At 41.0% G+C, this 20595-nt stretch overlaps 1 protein-coding gene across 7 annotated transcripts in view; it reads right to left on the bottom strand.

Annotated features, from left to right (window-relative positions):
* The window catches only part of arhgap21b (Rho GTPase activating protein 21b), a 34861-nt gene extending 14275 nt beyond the window's left edge, over positions 1-20586 (bottom strand). For 2 of the 7 annotated variants that reach the window (XM_086203695.1, XM_086203697.1), the window contains exons 1-8: positions 20370-20586; positions 19193-19379; positions 11334-11495; positions 11129-11150; positions 7737-7829; positions 6993-7071; positions 6855-6909; positions 741-2313 (exon numbers count right to left, since the gene is read on the bottom strand). In XM_086203695.1, coding sequence (XP_086059821.1) covers positions 741-2313; positions 6855-6909; positions 6993-7071; positions 7737-7829; positions 11129-11150; positions 11334-11495; positions 19193-19264 — 2056 coding nt within the window. In that variant the 5' untranslated portion in view covers positions 19265-19379; positions 20370-20586. Of the gene's footprint in view, positions 1-740; positions 2314-3614; positions 3790-3853; positions 4278-6854; positions 6910-6992; positions 7072-7736; positions 7830-11128; positions 11151-11333; positions 11496-19192; positions 19380-19959; positions 20005-20369 lie in introns of those variants that run through there. The other 5 variants (XM_086203702.1, XM_086203696.1, XM_086203700.1 and 2 more) reach the window with 5 other exon arrangements.
* Positions 20587-20595: the final 9 nt, after the last annotated feature.

The following is a 20595-nucleotide window of genomic DNA, read 5'->3' as shown; positions in this document are numbered from 1 at the left end:
AGAGAGTTCTTATTAATTATGAATATAATCACACAGCAGAACAGACTCTCTATAATAAGAATAAATACACTCGATATCTTGGCTATCACCTGCAGTGTTTTTGGTAAAATAAAAATAATAATACTATGTGGCTAAGAGCAAAATATTCTGCTAAGAGAATAAAGCACGACATATTGTGCAACTGCTATCCAGAGGTTTATAAACTCTTGATATGTACATGGCAAGACAGTCATTTTTTTTGTTTTAGATGACGATCACCAGCAAATGTGATTACTAGGACACAGCTAAAACATAAAGCAAATCAAGAGGAGAAATATAACATATTCGAAAAAGCTTAAGCCATCATTCAATATGCCCATGTTAAGCCAAACAATCCACCAAACAAGGATACTCTATCATGGTTGGAAGCCAAAATTGTAATTGAAAATCTAATTCTATTAACTGCCCAGCCCTACCACAAAGCCTGCTTAATGGCATCTTCCCAGGAAGATTAATCTATTTATGAGCAGTACACCAGCACCATTTAAATTATAAACAAACCAATAATACACTGAATCCATTAAACATAGTCTATTGGGTCTACGTTCAATCTTCCAACAATCATTTTGAACAGATTCACATTACAATCTATGGAGTATGTCCTCTGACTGTATTTCCTTTTCTGCCTCATGCTAGTAAAGCCTACAGCCGTTGTCATGACAATTTTGGTTGAGAAGGTTAACAACTGAGTTTGTTCTTACCAATGAATGGAATGGAGTCCAAAGACTCATCCAGGTTGCTTGAGCAGGAGGTGTGGCATTGCTCCCCAAGGCGGCGTATATGTATCTCTCGGCGTGCATCATTGGGAAGCCAGCATGCCACCACATCTGCTGTGGAATCTGCTCCTTCATCATTTACTGCCAGGATATAGGATGGGTGCCGTAGAGGGCTGGGGTTCTTTCCAGAGGGGGGCTTCTCTCTTAGAACAACCCCGGTCTCTGTAGGGCTCCGTCCATTCACCTGGCTCTGAGGCTCTGGTTGGGGTGGTTTGAGGACACCATGCCTCTGAGGCATCTGTTTTGCATTAGAGCATGAAGATGACCTGTGCCCTACCAAAGCCAGGTCCCTGTCAGCTTCAACAGGCTGTATGGATTCGGATCGCATCCTGCTCTGCCCTTGTTGAGCAGTTTGGCCAGCGTGGTTACCTTTGACTAAAACTCTTTGGTCAACAAGAGAATGTTCATTACTTATTCTCTTTCCAAAATGTGAGGGTCTGTCTGAGAGCATGGGTGAGGAGCGGGTCTGAAGAGAATCTGGTCCTTTAGCATATAGAGAGGAATTGGGTGCTCCCCTCATTCCACTGCTGTATCCAACAGATGGCCTGTAAACCATAGCATGTCTGGGGGTAGACTGTCTACTGGGCCTTGTACCATGGTCCACCCTTCCATATCCTCCTCTCCTTTCAATGGGCAGAGCCAGCTCAGCTGGGTCTACATAGTCTGTGGAGTGTGCCCGGGCTTTGTGCACCAGGCCATCTTGAGACACGCTACGAGGTGGCCAGTGCCTGGGATGGCTCATCCTTTCAGAACCACTCACACGGTCCTGTGAGGCACTACGTGGGGCAATTTGAAAGTGGGGTGGTGGTCCATGGTAAGATCGTTCATGAGAGGTACTTCTCCGTCGCATCCCCTTCGGGCCCCAGTCTCCGCGGGGAATGTGATGAGTAGCTCCAAAGGTATTCTGACTGGCAGCTCGCAGACTATCCAGCCTCTCCTGGATAGTCCGACTACCGTGGGAATGGATTCCTTTGTTGTCAATATACTCCCTGTACGTTTGGTAAGTGCGCCAATCAATATTTTGATGGTTCGCTGGGTAGTGAGGATGGGGACCTATAAATGGAACCATTCCTGGTCCACTGGGATAGACATCAGCCTTTCGCGGGTGAGGATACTGAGCTAATGACCCAGGCCTCCCCCTCACAAAGGCAGGGTCAATATAATCTATTCTATGTGCTGGACCTATGCGCCCCACATGGGCTGATTCAGGAGGTACCACCACAGTCCTCACACTGTCGTTGCGCATGCACACTGCCATCTGGCTTTTTGGGTATGAATGAGGAGGAGGGGACGGGGGCACGGTGATCTCCTTGCGGTAACCATGGTCAGGAGTTGATGCTGGCCCCCTGCAGCCCTGCCCCACTGAGTCTGTTGCCTGGGCCATGCCCGTAGGCTTACAGTCTACTCTGGGGTAGCATACAGGGGGTGGATCAGGAATGTGACAGGCATTTCCACTGTAGCTGCTGTGGCCACGGAGGTAGGCATCCTGGGAGTAGGCCTAGAGACAGAGCAATGAATCAGTGTTTCAAAACATACAGTGCAAGCTGATTTAAGTGTGTATTACATTCAAAAGTGTCCAACAGAGAACTCAGGCATGATATTACAATTGCTGCTGGTTGCATGTGTGGGTAGTGCATGTTGCAGTATGAGTGAGTGGAGGCGTTAGCAGTTCAGGAGTGTCAGTGGTCTTCATCTGCTCCTTATTTATAGTTCACATGGTAAATTCACTATTCTATGACAGTACTGGGCATAATGAGAAAATATAGTACACAGGGATCATATAATGGTTTTTCAGAAAATATATTTACAGACGCAGTTTTCTCAAAAATGATTTCTTGTCTTCTCGTGTCTTTGCTACTCGGAAAACAACCTTTCAATTTGAGAATGAAATAAAATAAGAAAATACAAATACCAGAAATATAGAACAACTAACGTGTTGACATTTGGCTTAATTATTTTCTCACTAAATTTACAGAAAAATTAATTTACCATGATATACACTTACCATGATATGAAATTATATTTACCGTGATGGAAGATTCAGGCCATATCACCCACCCCTACACAGATATTTGAGCATAAATATTGATGGACAACTAGTGTCTCAGTTAATCCACCTCAAAACAACAAACAGGAGGGTCCATCTCTCACCATTAGCGTGCTACATTGAGCCTGTCTTGTTATCTCCTAAGGTTCAATGGCTTATACTTTTGCAATACAGATTCTAAAAAAAAACCTTTAACGGAAAACAAAAGAAAAATCAGGGATTCTTTTTAACCCATGCATAGTTAGAAGACCACTAACCTTTGCCTGCTTGTGCATAACATAAAACATGCAATAATCATGGAGACATGTAAAGGTATGAGGACTTGGATACAGCTCGTGTCAAATAACAATCTTGCTTCATATTATGAATGTCTGGCTCTTTCTCTCCCTTTATAAGCATGAGCATGCAGGAGAGTTCAGAGGTCATGGGGCATAATCCCACTAACGACATCTGACATGGAGGATGGAGAAGGAGCGAGGCTTCACTGAGATGCCAGCTGGATGCCAGCTGGAGGGCTCACTCTAACAGGTAACGCAGGCACAGTGTTTCGGCCATTTCTTCAGCACACACACACATGAATTACCAGCACAGAGCTGACAGATGAAGTCAACCCAGGCAACTGAACAGCAATAATGTAAAAGTTGAAGACTATAGCCTGTAATGACGATGCTGACATGTATGACACATGCAAAATGAGACAGCAGGCAAAACATGTCAATGTCAAATAGCTGCCAGGTCAGGTGTTTGCTTACCAGATTAGTAATTTCCAGATAAAAAGGCTGCCGTGACAGCATGTGAAAATGAGAGCGTTAAGAAATCAAGAGAGAGGGCGGAGGAGAAAATGATGCCAGAGGAGAAAAAAAAGCACACATTGTAAAAAACAGAACAGATTCAAACAGGAGAGGACGTGAAACAGCCAGAGCAATGCCTTAACTTGACATGCTAAAAATATTCTAGAGCTGCAGCAGCACAGAGGGATGAAGAAGCGTACATGTAGCAGGAGGTTGCCACGTTACGACCTGCCTGTGCCAGTCTGTCCTGGGTGAGGTGGCAGGAGCCAAAGCTTGCATCTCTTTCTGCTTTCAAGCCTCCATGGTTCTATCCATCTTCAGCCAGAATATTACGCTAACTGAACGAGGTGCCTCCAGTCTATGTCTCTCTCCCTCCCTCTTCTATTGCTCACATGACAGAAGCAGCAGCTGCTGATTATACATTCAGCTGTGATGGTACAGCTCCCCCTCCCACTCTTTCCTCCTCTCTCCTTTTCCCTCGGCATCAACCTGTTCAAAACACAGGGCAGTCAGCTGATTTCATACACGGCTTTCTACTCATCATTCATGCTCTCCACCAGTTTTTTTCTCCTCCTATCTCAGTATTTCCTCTTCTTTCCTGCTGTAGCACTCCCTCCCTTTTCTGCTGCCTGAATTTAGATTCTCTCCATCTCTTTGCTAAGCAACTGCTGCTCGTCTCCAAGCAGTCCGTGTGTGCTGCCTCCTACAGTGTAATGTCATCCTACTAGCATCTGTGATAATACTCCTGTTCTTATGGATAGCCCTCATCAGTCTGCCTGCTCAAACTCGTATCGTTGCTGGCCAATTAATGTGCAAAACTGTGAGCGGTAGCATGACAACACGTGTGAGAACAGTGGACTGTGAAAATGGGGATGGTGAGAAAATACAGGCAAACCAGAAGGAGGAAGTGACAAGGAAGAGGGTGAAGTAAGTGTTAAACGCAAGACGGGGGTTAGGTGGGTGTGACCAATGACTGATTCATTTTATAATGGACTTGTTGTATGTAGACCATGATGAGCATTGACACCACATTTTATATGTGAGGTTGCTACCCCTATTACATTGATCTGCTTTTATGGATGCTACTATTACTAAATGATTATTTGCATCACCAATCAAATTAGTTACACTAATTCACTCTGGTCTTTAAATAATCCACAAGGGGAAATTTCCCTCTAAGGACACAGCCATTGTCTTTATTGTGTAATACTTGAAAACAGGCTGTAAGACATAATAAGCCCTAGGGAGAGGATTCCTAGCATCCTGGTAAAGCTCTTATTTTGATTTGCTTTGATTGAACAGCTGAGTGCACATTCACTTTGCCCTGAACGCTTAGCAGTGGCTGCCAACCGCAATACGTAGGAAATGCTCAGGATGAATTAAAAATCAATTATAATTATTTGCCTTGTATATCTTTTGGAAATGCAAATAGTAATTTCAATCAAAATGTATAGTAGACTACTTCAACAGGGCAAGGTTAAGTGGAGATAGGAGAAAGAAAATATGTGAAGCTTAATTGGATAAACCGTGGATTACTAAACCAAGAAAGAATAAGAAGCCAAACTGGATAACCCATGGAATACTGAGTCAAACATATCTAAATATTCATTATTGCGGCTTGAGACAGATTTCTCTTAAGATGAAACATGGCAGATGAAAACAGTATTTTCATGCACAGGGAACTTTGGGTTATTTTTCTTCATAGTATGGACTGTTCTTAAACCAATGCAAAAAAATAAAAGGAAAAGAAAAAGAAAAACACATTTTCTGTTGATTTTCATCCTGGTTGGTTTGAACCACCTGGTGATCAGGCAACCGCTGTTCGCATATACTATGTTTAAACTGATCTAAATCAAAAATGGTAACAGCCAGGGTGTTTCCTCTCTTTGCTCCATCACTGTCACGATTTGATGAGGTTAATGTGGTCCAAGAATGGGTGACAATGCACTCTAGCAGCAGAGCCGCTCTCCCGGCTCTGCCTTCAGGCTGTCATTTGGAGGTCTCAGTTTCTCTAGAGCCCCCGGAGGACCTGAGCACAAATGTCTTAAGCTAAAAATGGTGCATTCATTCAAATAACTTTATCATAATATTTTATTTCTAAAACGTGTCAAAACTCTGACTTCTATGGCTCTATTGTCTGATTTATAGAATACTCTCATGAAATCTGTTGAGTCTAGTAGGTGAGTAAAATCAAACCAGAATTTTGAACCTAGTTTACCCAGTATTCAAATGTCTATTCTGGAAATGTATCAAAATGTGTGCAAGTTTATTCAATAATCCCTCATCAACAAATGAATGTCTCTTTAGCAGACACACACCCATCAACATTCAAACCCACACGCACACACACACACACACACACACACACACACACACACACACACACACTTAAATACAATCAACAACTTGTCAACCCTGAGGTAAAAAGCTCTGTTTCAGGTGGTTGCTTATCAACATGAATCAAATCTGATGTATATTTCTAAAAGCTGCCCAAAAGAACAACCACAAGCACCTGACCACAGACAGCTGATGCTTCGATTCTATCCTCAAACATCGCAGACCAACTAAAACTCTTAAGAGCACCGTAACTTCACAAGCTTCGAATGGTGTTTGCTGTTTTAACAGAAGCTAATCTAGAAAAGGTGTCACGTGTACTCTGGGATGGGTGGCAGTAATCCATATAGCGAAAAAAGGCAGGACTGGGATGAGTAGCATGACACACAAAACACTTCACACAGCTAAGCCATTTAATCTAAGTGTATTCTATAGGACTTAAGTTTAAAACAGAACTTCCAGTACAATACATTCCAATGTGCCTTATGAGCTCAAAACATTTGATTTGTGTGAGTTTGTTTGTTAAATGTATACATGACAGTACATATATCACATGCATGCAATAAAATGCTTGCTCATTACAATTGGGCCATTTCAGCAGCAAATTTGGAGCAGAGATGAGCTCGTCTGGCCTGATTAGGAGTCCTAGATAGAAAGCTCTGATGGGATAAGGTGGACTGGCTGCATCGTACGACTGCTGTCCCAACATTAAACTAGAGCAGCTCTCTTAGAAATTTATGTGGTGCTGGAGAGATTTTTTTTTTGTTAAAAAAAAAACCCAAAACAAACAAAACTGAACAAATTGCTTAAAAGCTGTGCTTGTTGTTTTAAAAGTGTACTGAATCATTCTTCTGAAGGGAATCTTACCAGTTGCAGTATATCTTCATCTTTTGGCATCACACAAAGTTCAAGAAAGTCACCGCTGTGGAGCAAAAGAAAGACTTACACAGCGGAAATGCACTAACTGACCAACAATCAACTAGTGGAGCTCAAATTGCATCTTACCTGTCTTGGATCAAAGATATCACCTCACAGTAGGCTTTCCCGATGATGCTTGCTCCATTCACCTTCACTATGCGATCGCCTAAGAGTAAACAGCGGTAATGACACCAGTACCACAGTAAGTCATCCCTAATGAAAGGAGTGGCTTTCTTCAAGACAAAGACATTTGTGATTCACCACACAGGGAAAAATCCTGCACATTAGGGTTGAAAAAACAACAACTATTTTTATCATCAGCTTGTTAATCATTTACACCAAAGGGAAAATAATGTCAAAACAAAAAGGTAAAATCATCCGAATTCCAGAGCCTAAAGTGACATGTCCAAAAGCTTAAGTTGTCTGTCTAACGGCCCACAACCCTAAGAGTCATTTTCTGTCACAAATGGCATCAAAGCAGCAACATCCTGGTGTTTCACAGTCTGGAACCAGCAAATGTTTGACATTTTTTTCTTCAAGCGAGATTGAAACGATTAATTTTCTTTTGCTTGGCTAATCAATGAATTGATTGTTGAGGCACTGGTGTACATATACAAATCAGCCTGTTCATTATTCATTATCCATTAAAATATCAAAGTCACCGGGGTGTGTATGTACTCAAGGACGACAAAAAAGAGCACAAAAAAAAAAAAACAGCTACATGAGTCAAATCTAATATTTATGTCTCACACAGCAAGCGTTCTGACAGAAAACTACTACAAACAGCTCTCTACAGCTGCAGGAAAAATCTGTGGGACCCTGGATTATTACCTGTACAGAGCCCAGCTCCGTGTGCAGGGCCGCCTTCCTTGACTTGCTTCACAAAAATGGTGTCCATAGGCTCTAACCTGTTTCGCGGTCTCCCTGATAACGAGAGAGAAATCATCACACATCAAACATGCAAACCAAAAAGGGTTCAATATAAATCAAATCAAGTGCTTTACATCTCAGGATCTCATTTAGATAGGGAAAAATTTGTATTAGAATACAAAATGTTATTAATGACCCATCCCTCAATAAAAGCGCAGGGTTATAGAGTGCAAATTTTAGTTGTTCTTTTCACACAAGAAAAAACAAACTTAAATACAAATTTTAATTAGAATTAATGTCTTAATGTGATACAACCAGCATTATAACGTGAACTAATCTACAAGCTTTCATGGGCACTAAGGCTGAACACAAAACACGCACCAAAACAAAACCCTTCAGAGAACATGGACTAAGCAGTAAATTGTTTCATGACATTTAGGGTGGGTTTGTCACAAGGTTCAGGAACATGTGAATCAACACTATGGCAGAGGAACAGACAGTGTTTTTGGCTAATGCCTGCCAACATTACACACATTACACTACCAAGGGTTTTGAATCAGAATGATAGTTAATTGGTTCAGAGGAAGAAATTCAATAGAGAGGAAATTGTGTGGGATTAGAAAGGTGGATAAAAGCTGCTAATGCGAGCAAAACCTGTTTGCTCGTGCTGTTCCTGTCTCCTAGCAGCTGCAGAAAAAAAAACAGGACAGAAAAGAAAGAGGGAGGAGTGTGAGAGAAAGAGAGTACGAGAAGGTAGAGTGACAATGTGCTCAGCTGCACAACTCCCACACTTTCCTTATAAACTGAAAGATAACTCTGGGCACAGCCAAAGAGTGGCTAAAAGCCTTCCCAGTAGTTAACATTCTGGTGGTGAGTCAGTGCACGATGGAACACAAACTACAGTGGAATGAGAGCCAGCGGCAGAACGGACGTGACAGTTGAAAAATATTCAAAAGGTATAAAACACAGGTGGTTTAATATTCTTTAATGGTCAATAAAACTTTTCAGGCAATAATCTCCAAATCCTTTAAAGCTCATTAACACAGTGAAACTTCAGCCTACATTCTCCCTCTCCTCCACACCAGATTACTCATGCAGAATCACATCTCGGGGACTCATATTATGCAATACTGCCACAAGAGTCCCATACAAATACAGCACTCAACCATACTCCCTCTGCTGGTAAACTGGGGGACTGCATCTCAATTCTCACAATGAAGCTGTTCATAACTTTTACCCCACCACTGTCATTTGAGTTCAGTAACATTTCCAATTATGTTTTTCAACTTAATCAACACAATCTACACAGATCCTTCAAGACTGGGCAGTTAAATGTCCTCTGTCTTTACTCTCAGAGACACCTCCTGAGCACAAACACCGTGCAGGAACACCTCAGTTTGTGCTGCTGGCACCTTCTCTGAATCAACATTTCTGAAAAAGGATGTTTTGTTTGTCCTGTTACAAAACACCAACAAAAAAAATCCATACATTATTTGCAATATCATGAGCAGATAATTAGTATTGGTATTGGGGACAGATGAGATCAATAAGTGCCCCTCCTCTCACAAATCGTTAGAACCAATCCTACCACCAGAAGGTACCAATGCACATAGTGGGAAAGCAGAAAAACACACAGACATAGACGTTAACTGGATCAACTTTGTCTGTTGATTACAGCATGACAAAGTAGGAACAAACAAACAAAAATTGCCTCAACTAGCTCACACGTGAAAACCTTTTTTTGCACAGCCTTCCTAAAGAGTTATTGCCACCTGAAAATGCACACTAAGTGACTTCTTGAAAAATATGATTGCAGTAAAAGGCAGCCTGTTTCCATGTGAAAAGGCAAAAAGAGACAAGGGAAGATTAGATATTAAGTGCACCCAAACTTGACCCAAGAGTGGTGACAGAGGAGCTTTGTCTTAGCAAACTGCAGACTCTAAAACAATAAAAGGATTGATGTTGGTGTTAGACTCTTTCTAGACCAGAAGAGCACACTCAAAACTCTGATGCAATGTTTTTAATTCATATTATTTATTCATACAATTATGGGTGTGAAAGTCTAACTCTGGCTCAGCCTGTTATTATTCCACTATAGTACAAGCTACCGACTTGTTAGTACTTCTGTCGGGTAATAATAGTCCCTGTTGGTGCAAAGCTCAGGATGCATCAGTGGCGCCCGAAAAAAATGATGAGAAAAGATCCTCTTTTCAGAAAACGTGTTTGCAAGTGTATATTCATATTTGTTATATACTTTCATAACTATTCACCCATGCATGCAGATAGGTACTACTAACCAGCTAGCTCAGAGGTTGTTCTTTAACATAGTGATGGGGGGACTTTGAAAAAATGCAGCACACAGAAAGGGCAGGGAATGCTGACTAAAATAATTGCCAAATACCCATAACGTTGTTCCGGTAAACCAGACTATTGGTCTAAGTATTACCCGTCCCTATCCTGACCGCTTTACACTACACTGAGGAATGTAGAAAATGTGGAAAACAGACTCCTGGATTTTCCCTGCGAGCAATGAATACAGAGATTTTGCCTTTATAATATTTCACTTCCTCTACATGTGCAAGATGAATTACAGAAGCACTTCCCTGTAAAATACTTTTCATTTCCAAGGAACATAAATATCTAACAGAATTACTAACATCCACCAAAAAAAAAATCCTCCAGTGACAGCTACCCTCTTTTGTGGCCAACAAATGATATCTCAGACTAAACAAAGATTTAAGCCCACAAACAAGCTCCTGGGTTGTCTGTCACCTTACAGGAATCAAAGTGAGGCAGAAACTGGAGAATTACGTACAGCAATCACGATATGTAATTGGTTATTTTTCTATACTTTGGCAGAATAACTGCAAATGTTATAAAGAGAAAAACTACTTGCATAGAACTCTGTTTACTTACATTTATGAAAAATACAGATCACTTCTTAAGTATTTGGGGGAAAGGGTATGTCACAGCGCAGATATATGACATGGGCTGGTCTCATATGAGGATAGAAAAACAGAGCGTTTCGGGAGAAAGAGGGTCAAACACAAACAATCCAGCAAAATTGAGGCCAGGCTTTCTATTGCAAGGGAGAAAAGCAGCAAGAACAACAAAGTCAAACAATATGAAGAGGTGGGTTCAGTGCAGGACAGAAACAGGTGGTGCTGACCAAACCTTTCATGCCTCCACAAAGGTCAGTGACACAGAGGAGCTACATTGTTCTCATCGCATAAGGAAGCTAACAGAGCGGCAGAGTGGATGGATTAAGGTTCATTAAAAGTCAGAGGCACTGCTCTGACTCAGCAGTGCTGAAGGGGAGGCAGGAAGAGGAACACCTGGATTTTTCTGCTTACCTCTGCGGCCATGATCTTCCTCCTGTAAAAACACAGAATTACACAAGTGACTGTGTTGCTCATGGTTACAGAATTTAGCTCTTGGGTATTAAGACATTTTGTTGACTCAGTGTTATCTGAAGCGATAGGCAAGCAAAACACAGGTGACTGAAACACAGGAAAGCTACTAACAAATGTGATATTAAAAAGAAATCTTGATACATACTGGGAAGTAATGCATGGTTGACTCCGGCGGGTACACAATGAAGTGCCGCAGGGTGAAGCCAAACCCTTGAGACGTGCGGCGCAAAAGCACGGTTTTAGGTCTCGGCCATGAGAATGGCTCCTCCTCTCTCGGGTCCAAGCTCCTCCACTCTGGAGAGTCATTCTACACAGTGGAAGGTGGAGGAAGAAGATATATATTATGAAAAGTAAAACAGAAAATGTGGCTGCGATGTTTCATTTGCCAAAGGTGCCAATGTTGGTACAAGTTTAGCGTACATATACAACAAATGTATATGTGCTGTTGTTAAATTCTGAAATGTACCATTATTACTTTCAATCTGTAATAATTGTGACCGCTTGTGATAGTTGTATCAGGCTTTGAGTTGTGTAATGGCATTTCGCCTTGGGCTCAATCCCTTGGTGACAATAAAACACATCTTGACTCTTGGTAAAGGCCAGTGCTAAAATCCCAAAACCCTACACTGCAAGCAAGGACCTTTCTTGAGCAGTTATGTCTGTCAGAACAAAGTACTACTTGGATTAGAGATCTTGTTTTACAGTATTTCCCCTGCTTATCTGCAACCTCTGCTCTTTTTATTCCACCATGTGTGCGAAACTTGTCCAACTACAGGTAGTAATTTAGAGGAATCAAAACTGCAAGAAAAAAAAAGTCAGAAAAACTAAAATATGGCTCACTTATGAAAGCCTGCTTTATCTCCAACTTCTGTTTTAAAGAGTTACCATAAAAATGCCATGTGTGAGTCATTCATTAAAGTTGGACAGTGTTTAGAAGAGGACAGGCTCTTAAAAACATTGCGAGCTGCCCAGTGTTTACGGTCAAGTCACGCTGTCCCATTTTCACAGCTGGACAGTGGAGCATGGCAGGCTTTGGACACCCACCTGTGTTTACTGACTATTTATAGCCTCACACCTTGGTGGTATCATGTGTTCAGCAGCACCCCTCTTTCCTCTGGCCTACACAAATCATACTCCCAAACTCAGGGAATCAAACAGACTACATTTCCGCAATGAAACAGTCTTTTCTCCGTTGTGTCTCCCCTCCCCCCTCCAAACATAGACTTTTCCCAACAATGTGAAGAATTTGATGAGCTTGCATTCACGCTATCTCTGCCTGGGCAGATATGTTGACTAGAATGTCAGAAAGTGGAATGAATTACCTGAATGTTGGCATAACCAGTCCTAAACTAAGATTTACAGTGACTAGCTGAGAGGCTGTCAAGTTTTGATAAATGCAAGACAAACAAGTCTTCAAATCTGACCAACATGTTTCATTATAAAACTTCACTTGACACAGTTGTTGTAATGAGGGTAAATGTGCCAGGTCACGTTAAAAAAAAAAGTTAACAACAGCCCAAAACAAAATATTTCATTGTTGTGTCACAGGAAGAACAGACTGACACTCATTACAAGTGTATTGTGTACCTGGATGAGTAACCAGCAAATTCATTGTCTTGGTAGTTTCAGTTTATTGCTCCTCACCAACCGTTCTTTTCTTTCAAAATATGCATTTCTAAACAGGACAGCAACATAGCCCGCTTTAAGCAATTGTGAACTTCAAGTACTTCAAAGTCCACAATTAAGAACACTGAGTTCAAACGTATTGTTAGCCTTGACACCAGTACTGTGGCGTGCTGTGAAACAGTGCTGCAGGTGCAGCTGACACCCATGCATTTTGATCAAACTAGCTAAACAGGTTTTACTGTGTACAACCAAGCTAAGGCTGTTCTATGATTCCAGTGCTTCCAAGTTGCAGTCGCTATCTTGTGAGCGCTGGATGCTTAAAACAAACAAACAAACAAAAACCTGTTCAGATCCATAAACAAAGAGGTATTTGGGATTATGGAACAGAGGATCAACTGGATGTTTGGAATGCCTGCATGGCTACCCTCACGTCTCCAGGTCAAGCCAATCCCGGTTTCCTTGATCTGATTTTGTAGCCATGGGCATGGGGCAATTTCCAATTTCCCTCTGATCTTAAGATGTGGAGACCAGAAGCGGGTGGGGGCCTCTTGACAGGCACATGCCAGGCAGTGTTATCATAGCCACTTGCATAGTTAAATACTGTTGTGACATTCCAGCTCCATGAATTCCAAACCCACATTTCCCTCATAACCCCCCCCCACCAACTGAATCAAAAATGAAAACAGCTGATATCAAGTGTAAGGGACAGAGTAACAGAGACTCCGGTGTAAACCTGATAGACTGGATTAAGAATGCATAAATTGGAGAAGAGGTCAAGAGGAAATCCAAATAATAAGAGGGAAATTAAGAGAATATTGCATAAAACAGGGCTGCAAAGAAAAGCATGTGAAAGAAACGGCCACACTGAAATACACTCCCACCTACAAATGGATGCCTCTCACTCATTTATGAATTACCAGAATGCCAGACTCTTATCTGCACTGGGTGAGGCAGCTGGGAGAGCATATTTAGTATGGACATGTGCAACATATGACTTGGAGTGTCCAGTCCTGTCTCACAGAGAGGTATCAATGATTTAAAATCACCAGATCCCAGTTAGATTGGTGATATTCCATCTACTTCTTACTGTTGACTAGGAAAGTCAGTTCACTTAAATTTGTTTTTGCTAGCCTGACAGACATGGGGCGACTCCCTGTTAGTCCAGTGCATAACATAGCACACATCAGACATGTGTCCTTTCTTTCCTTGTGGTGGTTTCCAATTACTTTAGCTACAGTAGCCCTGGATGGTATGATGTGCTCAGGCTCCAGTGATGTTTGGCTGTCAGCCATTTGCAGACACAGCTTAGTACTTGTTTTTAAATGTGGTACCAAAAAGTGCCAGCATCACAAATAAGACATTGTCCCCTCTTTGGTTGAAATGGTCCCACACTGAGCTTTTGTTGGGCATCTCTCTCTTTTTACCTCAGACTTCTAACTGGCAAAGCTATTAGTAGAGTATGAAAACTAATCCGTGGACTGACGCAGGTAACTTGTAATAAAATGTTGGGCAGTTAACTGCTGACATCCCCAATGTCAGCCTATCTTATAAAAACACCACAACCAAATATGAATTAACCAACATTTCCATAAGTAACTAGTCTACAAAAACCTAGTCCTACATTAGCAACACAACTGCAAAGTTTGACATTTTGCTTAATTGCAATGAAAATGAATAGCTGATTATTTAGTGCCAACCCACATCCACCACCCTGCTGTTGTTATACTGCCTGAAGGAACCAAATGTGCACGGATATAGTCCAAAAAAAATGGACCATTTGCAGCAATACTGAGTAAAATTTGGTTAAAGACAAAATGTCAACACCAGACTTCGTACTCCCAAAGAAGGTTAGAGCGTTTCTTAGTGACCTATATCTGAAATTGAATACTCCAAAAGTAAAAGTAAAGCACACTAAAAGACCAGTTTTCATCTTTTCCTGGGAGCTAGAGCGACTTACGCAACACATCCTCACGCAATGAATGAAAACACAAATGTTGACAGTAAAACACTGTTAAAGGCTGGCAGACTGCTACTATACAGTCGAGTCATTCAATTAGTTACAGCACAGCGATGTTCACAGAGGTATCAACCCAGTTTTAGACACTGTCAGACCATTCAGAGAGCTCAAACAGTCCAACAATGAGCTCAAACTCCTGGTAAAGCTCACGATTAACAAGTTTAACCCTATTTCTACCAGCATACAACTAATGCAGAATCCTGTGTATGTGGTCAGGGAGATTATAATGCTACTACCTCACTCACAGCGTTTTACACAAAAACATCCAACAAAAATAAAGATATTTTGAGTCTCTATGCGGAGAAAGAACCTAGTATTTCCTCTTTGGTCACTTTACCCAAGTGTAATGGTGTGTGTGTTTAAAAACCTCTGATGATATCACCCAATAACATATGACAAGGACCACATGACATCAGCTCTGAGAACATCAGACAAGTACACAGTCTTGAAATGTGAAGAAACCCACTTCTCTGTGGGCTGCTACATTCAACACCACATCCCATCCAAACCAAGCACTCAACTGTGAAAAGCCTGAGATAATGATCCGGGTGGGGTGGTGGGCACACTGATGAGTCCGGGGTGTTACACTCTTGAACTGCTGGACAAGGTTAAGAGTATCATTACTCACCCAATGAAGGCACGTGGTTTACTTAGTGCACGCCACACTTCTAGTTGTAACACACACATGTGACTGAACACTCCTGTAAACTACTCTTCATTCATGATGGAAAATACTGTTAAGACATATGGACCAGCACTACATATTTTTTCCCCAGTCATTTAAAATGTACTGATTTGATTTAGAGTTCTGTTTTATGCATCTCCAGCTTTCAAGCCCATGCGTGAGTCAATAAAACAAGACATAAAAACGTCCTCTTAAATAGAAAAACCTGTGACATTTTCTAACACAGAAACATCAACGAGGAAAAGCTGAATTCCATATCCTGTGTGTGTGTGTGTACGCTATCCCCTGAGACATCACAGACACAACCATGAGGCAACAGGAAGTAACAGACTTCTATCCAATTGAGGGTCAATTTTCCCTTCCGATTGCCATCAGTTAGCCATATGATGCCTGTGCAGAGGGTTCTGTAAAAGGCAGCCTGTCTAAATGAGATAAACACTGACCTTTAATGAGACCAAGATAGGGGGTCTGTTTGTCAATATCCCCCTACAGTGCTAAATATGGATCATGCTTCATCATCCAAAACAATATATTTCGCTCCACTCTCATTTTCTGTTATTCCGCTAGGGCAAGGCAAGCTGCAGGGCAGGTATTATGAATCATGGGGAAAGTCTACTCACAACATAGGACCAACCAAATAAATCATTCTGGCCTTTAGCTAAGCAGAACAACCTAAATGTCTGTTTGGTAAACTCAATATCTGACCAGAGGAATTCAAACTGTGGAATGAGACATGAAGCCAACTCGATGTGAGATCTGGATTCAGCATTCATCGACTCAGATTGAGTAGCACGCACTACTCAGCTGAAAAAGCAGACAAACACTTCAGTGTAAAAGGGAGGAACAAATAAACCTAACAGCAAAAGCCAAGGATGAAATCCAATGATACACACCATTTCTCCATCAGGCTTTTCAAGCCAAAACTTCTTGCAATGATACACAAGAACTAACAAGCAGGTTTGTCATCCAACCTTCATTGTTCCATCTTCATAAATAATATCTAATCCGCTTAGATGCTATCATCTGCCCAAACATTCTTCTTATTTCTTTCAAGACATGGAACTGTTGTGCGAAATCATGCAAATAATGTGACGCACTTTCTCCATCTTTTGCAGCCATTGTCTCAAATAACAAGAAAAGAGACAGGGAAAAAAAACAAAACAGCAATACTCATAAGAAGTCAGAGCTGGTGCCAATCCAACTAGGCACCGACGCTGATAAATTTCACTGTTCTAATAGATGTGCAGCTGGACTTGGCAATAAAAGATCACATACACCACCACGGTGTTTCAGCAGGTACAATTTCAAATTCTTGTTGCCATGGAAAAGAAAAAAAAAAAGATTAAAACAAGAATCAATCCAAACAATAAATAAATAAATACTTTAATGAAGGAACCCTGATTACCACTCACTGAGCAGTATTGTGGTATTTACAGGGTAAAATGTTCTGCAGCTCTATGCTGTAATTGTGGCACAGTGCAATCTAGATTCAAAATTAGATAAGTATGTGTTAAACTGCTCTGGCTGAGTGATGGCCAGAGATTAGATATTTTCTGCTGCTCTCACTTGTCAAAAGTCTGTTTTACTGAGCTTGTAGGGGGTGCATCTTGCTGCAACTCAGATTAAGGTTCGGTGTGTTTTGAAAACACAAATATTTATGACTGACTTAAAGGGGGGGGGGGGTCTGTCCATCTGTTGCTTGACTCATTAACACTTTCAAAAAACGTTCAGAGATACCTGCTGTACTCCACTGACATTGTAAAAGAATGAAAATGTGGTGGTTTTTGATAAAGTCAACAATCTGAAGATATCACATTACACTGTGAGAACTTGTAATTGGCATTTGGTCCTCCAACATTTTTTACTATCAAAACCATTCATCAACTGATCGTAAAAATTATAGACCCATAGATACTTCCAGCGATGAAAATAATTACTAGTTGCAAACTCATAAGATGGTGCATACTAAATACAGCAACATGTTCTGTAAAACCAGACAACTGCTGAATGTTGGAATTCAAGATGAGGCCACTTTTAAGATCTCAGCCTCCATCACTTAACAAGGTTAATTGTGGAGGGTCTCTTAATGATTTAACACGCATCCAAAAGCTGTTTTATAATCCCAGCTGGTGTTTCTAAAAACAGAATCCGGGCCTCGCTTTCTCTGAATGACGGCAAAATGTACACTTTTATTGTCACAATTTTTTTTTAAAACATATTTTGTGTTAACTGACCATCACAGTTTTGTTTTGTTTTTTTGAAAGGCACATAAGAGAAGATAAAAACTTTAGTATGAAAATTATTCTTGGTCTCTATTCACAGCGGTATCATTTCCAGAAAATCCAAGGAGCAGACTCCAGGGGGTTTCCACCTAAACGTCAGCACATTACTTGGTTGGTGTGGTCGCCTTATTGGCAGGATTGATAATCAAAGGTTTTCCACTCACACTGAAGTGACCCCTCTTGCTCTCCAAAACAGTCTAAAAAAATGTTTCCTGTCTGCTTTGTAAAGTAACTGCTGAAATGCAACAAGGGAAACCGATATTTTGTGTGACGCGATAAAACCCAGCAACATTTTTCAAAATAAAACATCTGAACGCACAGTGACTAGAAGCTTTGAGCTCAGTTCAGCCTCAAGACTTATAAGCGAGAATATAAACACATTAATTCAGACTCATCTAGCTATTAAATGGGTGGAAGTAATAACGACAAGCATATCATTCATTTCTTTAGCCGTGGTAGTGAAATCGCTGCCTCTGTAATCTGTCCTCTGAATGACAGCTACTGTGTGATTTGGTATGGCGTTTTCTCTGACCTGCATTGTTTGTATAAAACTGCACTTTTTTTTCCTATTCAAACTTGTTTTTTTAACGCTCCTACAGACATCTTCTACTTTCACAGCTCTCAACAAACATGTGATTCTAATTTTAAAAGTATTTGAATTCCGAGCCCATTCTAGGCTCACTGAAATATCGTGTTGATTACCAACTGGTACTTTACTCCCTTTGATCTGTCTGATGATCTGGGATCAAATTCAGAGCATCTAGCCTGGTAGAGGTTACATTATTACGTCCTTCATTTCAGCTCTGTTCGCTCAGAAGGAAGGCAGCTTAAGTAATGGACTGAATATTAGATTAAAGGTGATGGAGGAAATGATAGAAACCACAGTTTCCATAAATAGATGTTCATCTATTTAAAAAAAAAAGTATGGGTTGCTACCAGGTTTCCCATGATGGCCATTATTCATACCAGAAAGCTTTCTGAGGGGCAGATGGTGCCTTGTCTGGCACTAAAAGCAGTAAAACTCAAATTAAAAAAACCAAAAAAAAAACTTCCCACCACTGAATGATGGGTTTTGAGGAAAATTTCCAATAAATATTCACAAATATGGAAGATAACTGATATTAATTTATATATTCAGATACACCTGTAACATGAATCTAAGGCAATGACTGTAACATACTGAAATAGTGAGGAAAAAGTCCAGTAAGGACCAAAACAAACTGACAAGAGTTGTTACGAGAACAAACAGCTGAGCCAGAGTGTGATACTCATTACCCCCCAACACCAAAATGAACAGAGGAAAGACATTAGAACCACAGAACCAGCTGCCCCCACAAACAAACAAGAAACTTTCTAATCACCATCTATGAAAAAAAGTGGGATTTGTTCTGTACCTCACAGAAAGAAGATCTGGACTGCTGTCTCTCATCATCTTCACAAGAAGGAACCCAACGTGCTGCCATCATTCACTTAAAATCCTGTTATCAGCCAAGGCCCACATGGAAAAGGTAGCTCCAGCAGGATGCAGAAAAAAATATGTTCCACTTTACACCTTCATTCTTGCTTGACTTCCTAATCCAGCTGAAAGAGAGAGGAGGTAAACGTCTTATATTAAAAACGATTTTTATTTTTTCCCCCTTTTTTGTTAAAGAAAGGCAGATTTATGGACTACTTGCTGCTATATGGATTCTTACACTGTTCGGCTTCTGCAAAACCGCCTGAGTCAATACTCGGTTATTTGATGGGTCTAACAGTAGACCATCCGTACCTAATTTTAGACATTATGCAACAGCTCGTAGCAGTTTCTATCTAATGTTTTTGTATAGCAACCGTGACGTTGGCAGTGAATACAGGATGCCGAAGAGTAATAACAAGAGTGCACGATGATATGTGGCTACAAGTCAGCTGACAGTGTTGCTACATGGTAGGGGGAGAAAAAAAAGCTTCAGGAAGAAACTATACTTAATTTGTTAGCACATTAGATAAAATCAATTCAAACTTAATGCTTTGAGGGTAGATTTAAGACAGTGATAGTGATGAGACAACAACAACACATCAGCAACTATCTGAGCTTGTTGTGATCGGCTCGGAACACAACAACGTGGATAGGCAACATAATGAATGGCCAGCAACAAGTGGGCGAATATTCTCACGTTTTTACCTGTTGCAAAGCTCCTTCTAGGAACGACATTCGGGGAATAAACACCTGGAATGGCATAACATATGTGACACTTTTGTATTTTAGCGATAAAACTTAAGTCTGTACTTTAAACGTGGTAAAATTATCGATTTACTGCTTATGATCGATGACCAACGGTGGCACGGTGCGAGCGTGCCGAGCTGTTGTTCTCCGGCGACCAAGTAAAGTAGCTTTTGCTGTCTTCCTCGTAATAAAAATAGCACCGCAATATATCACAATTGCTTAATGAGACGGTGTCGCGACAGTGGACACTTTGTGTAAGTTAATTCCAATGCTTTTAAAGTAGGTAAAGGCAAAAATGAAGTGCGATAACGGGATGCTAGCGTTGTGGTTAGCACCCATGCTAACGGCTGGAGTTTAAACAAAGTTACCTGAGTAAGTTGGAGGCGTCATTACAGGCGGACAGCAGCGGTGGTTCCCGATAAAAGCGACTAGATAGAGTAAAATCATGTTTTAAAAGCTTCGAGGCGGGATGGTGTTGACATAATTACATATACTATGAGTTCAAATGGCTTCCCGGTGATTATTCCAAACCCTCGCAGTGTAGGCGCATGGTGCAGCTCTCTGGCAGTGAATTTTGTGGTTCCAGCGATCCCA

The sequence above is a fragment of the Aulostomus chinensis genome, chromosome 5, assembly GCF_037954235.1.
Source record: "Aulostomus chinensis isolate RoL2024-O1b breed Wild chromosome 5, RoL_Achi_v1.0, whole genome shotgun sequence".
Lineage (NCBI taxonomy): Eukaryota > Metazoa > Chordata > Actinopteri > Syngnathiformes > Aulostomidae > Aulostomus > Aulostomus chinensis.
This window is presented reverse-complemented; position numbering and strand designations above follow the sequence as displayed.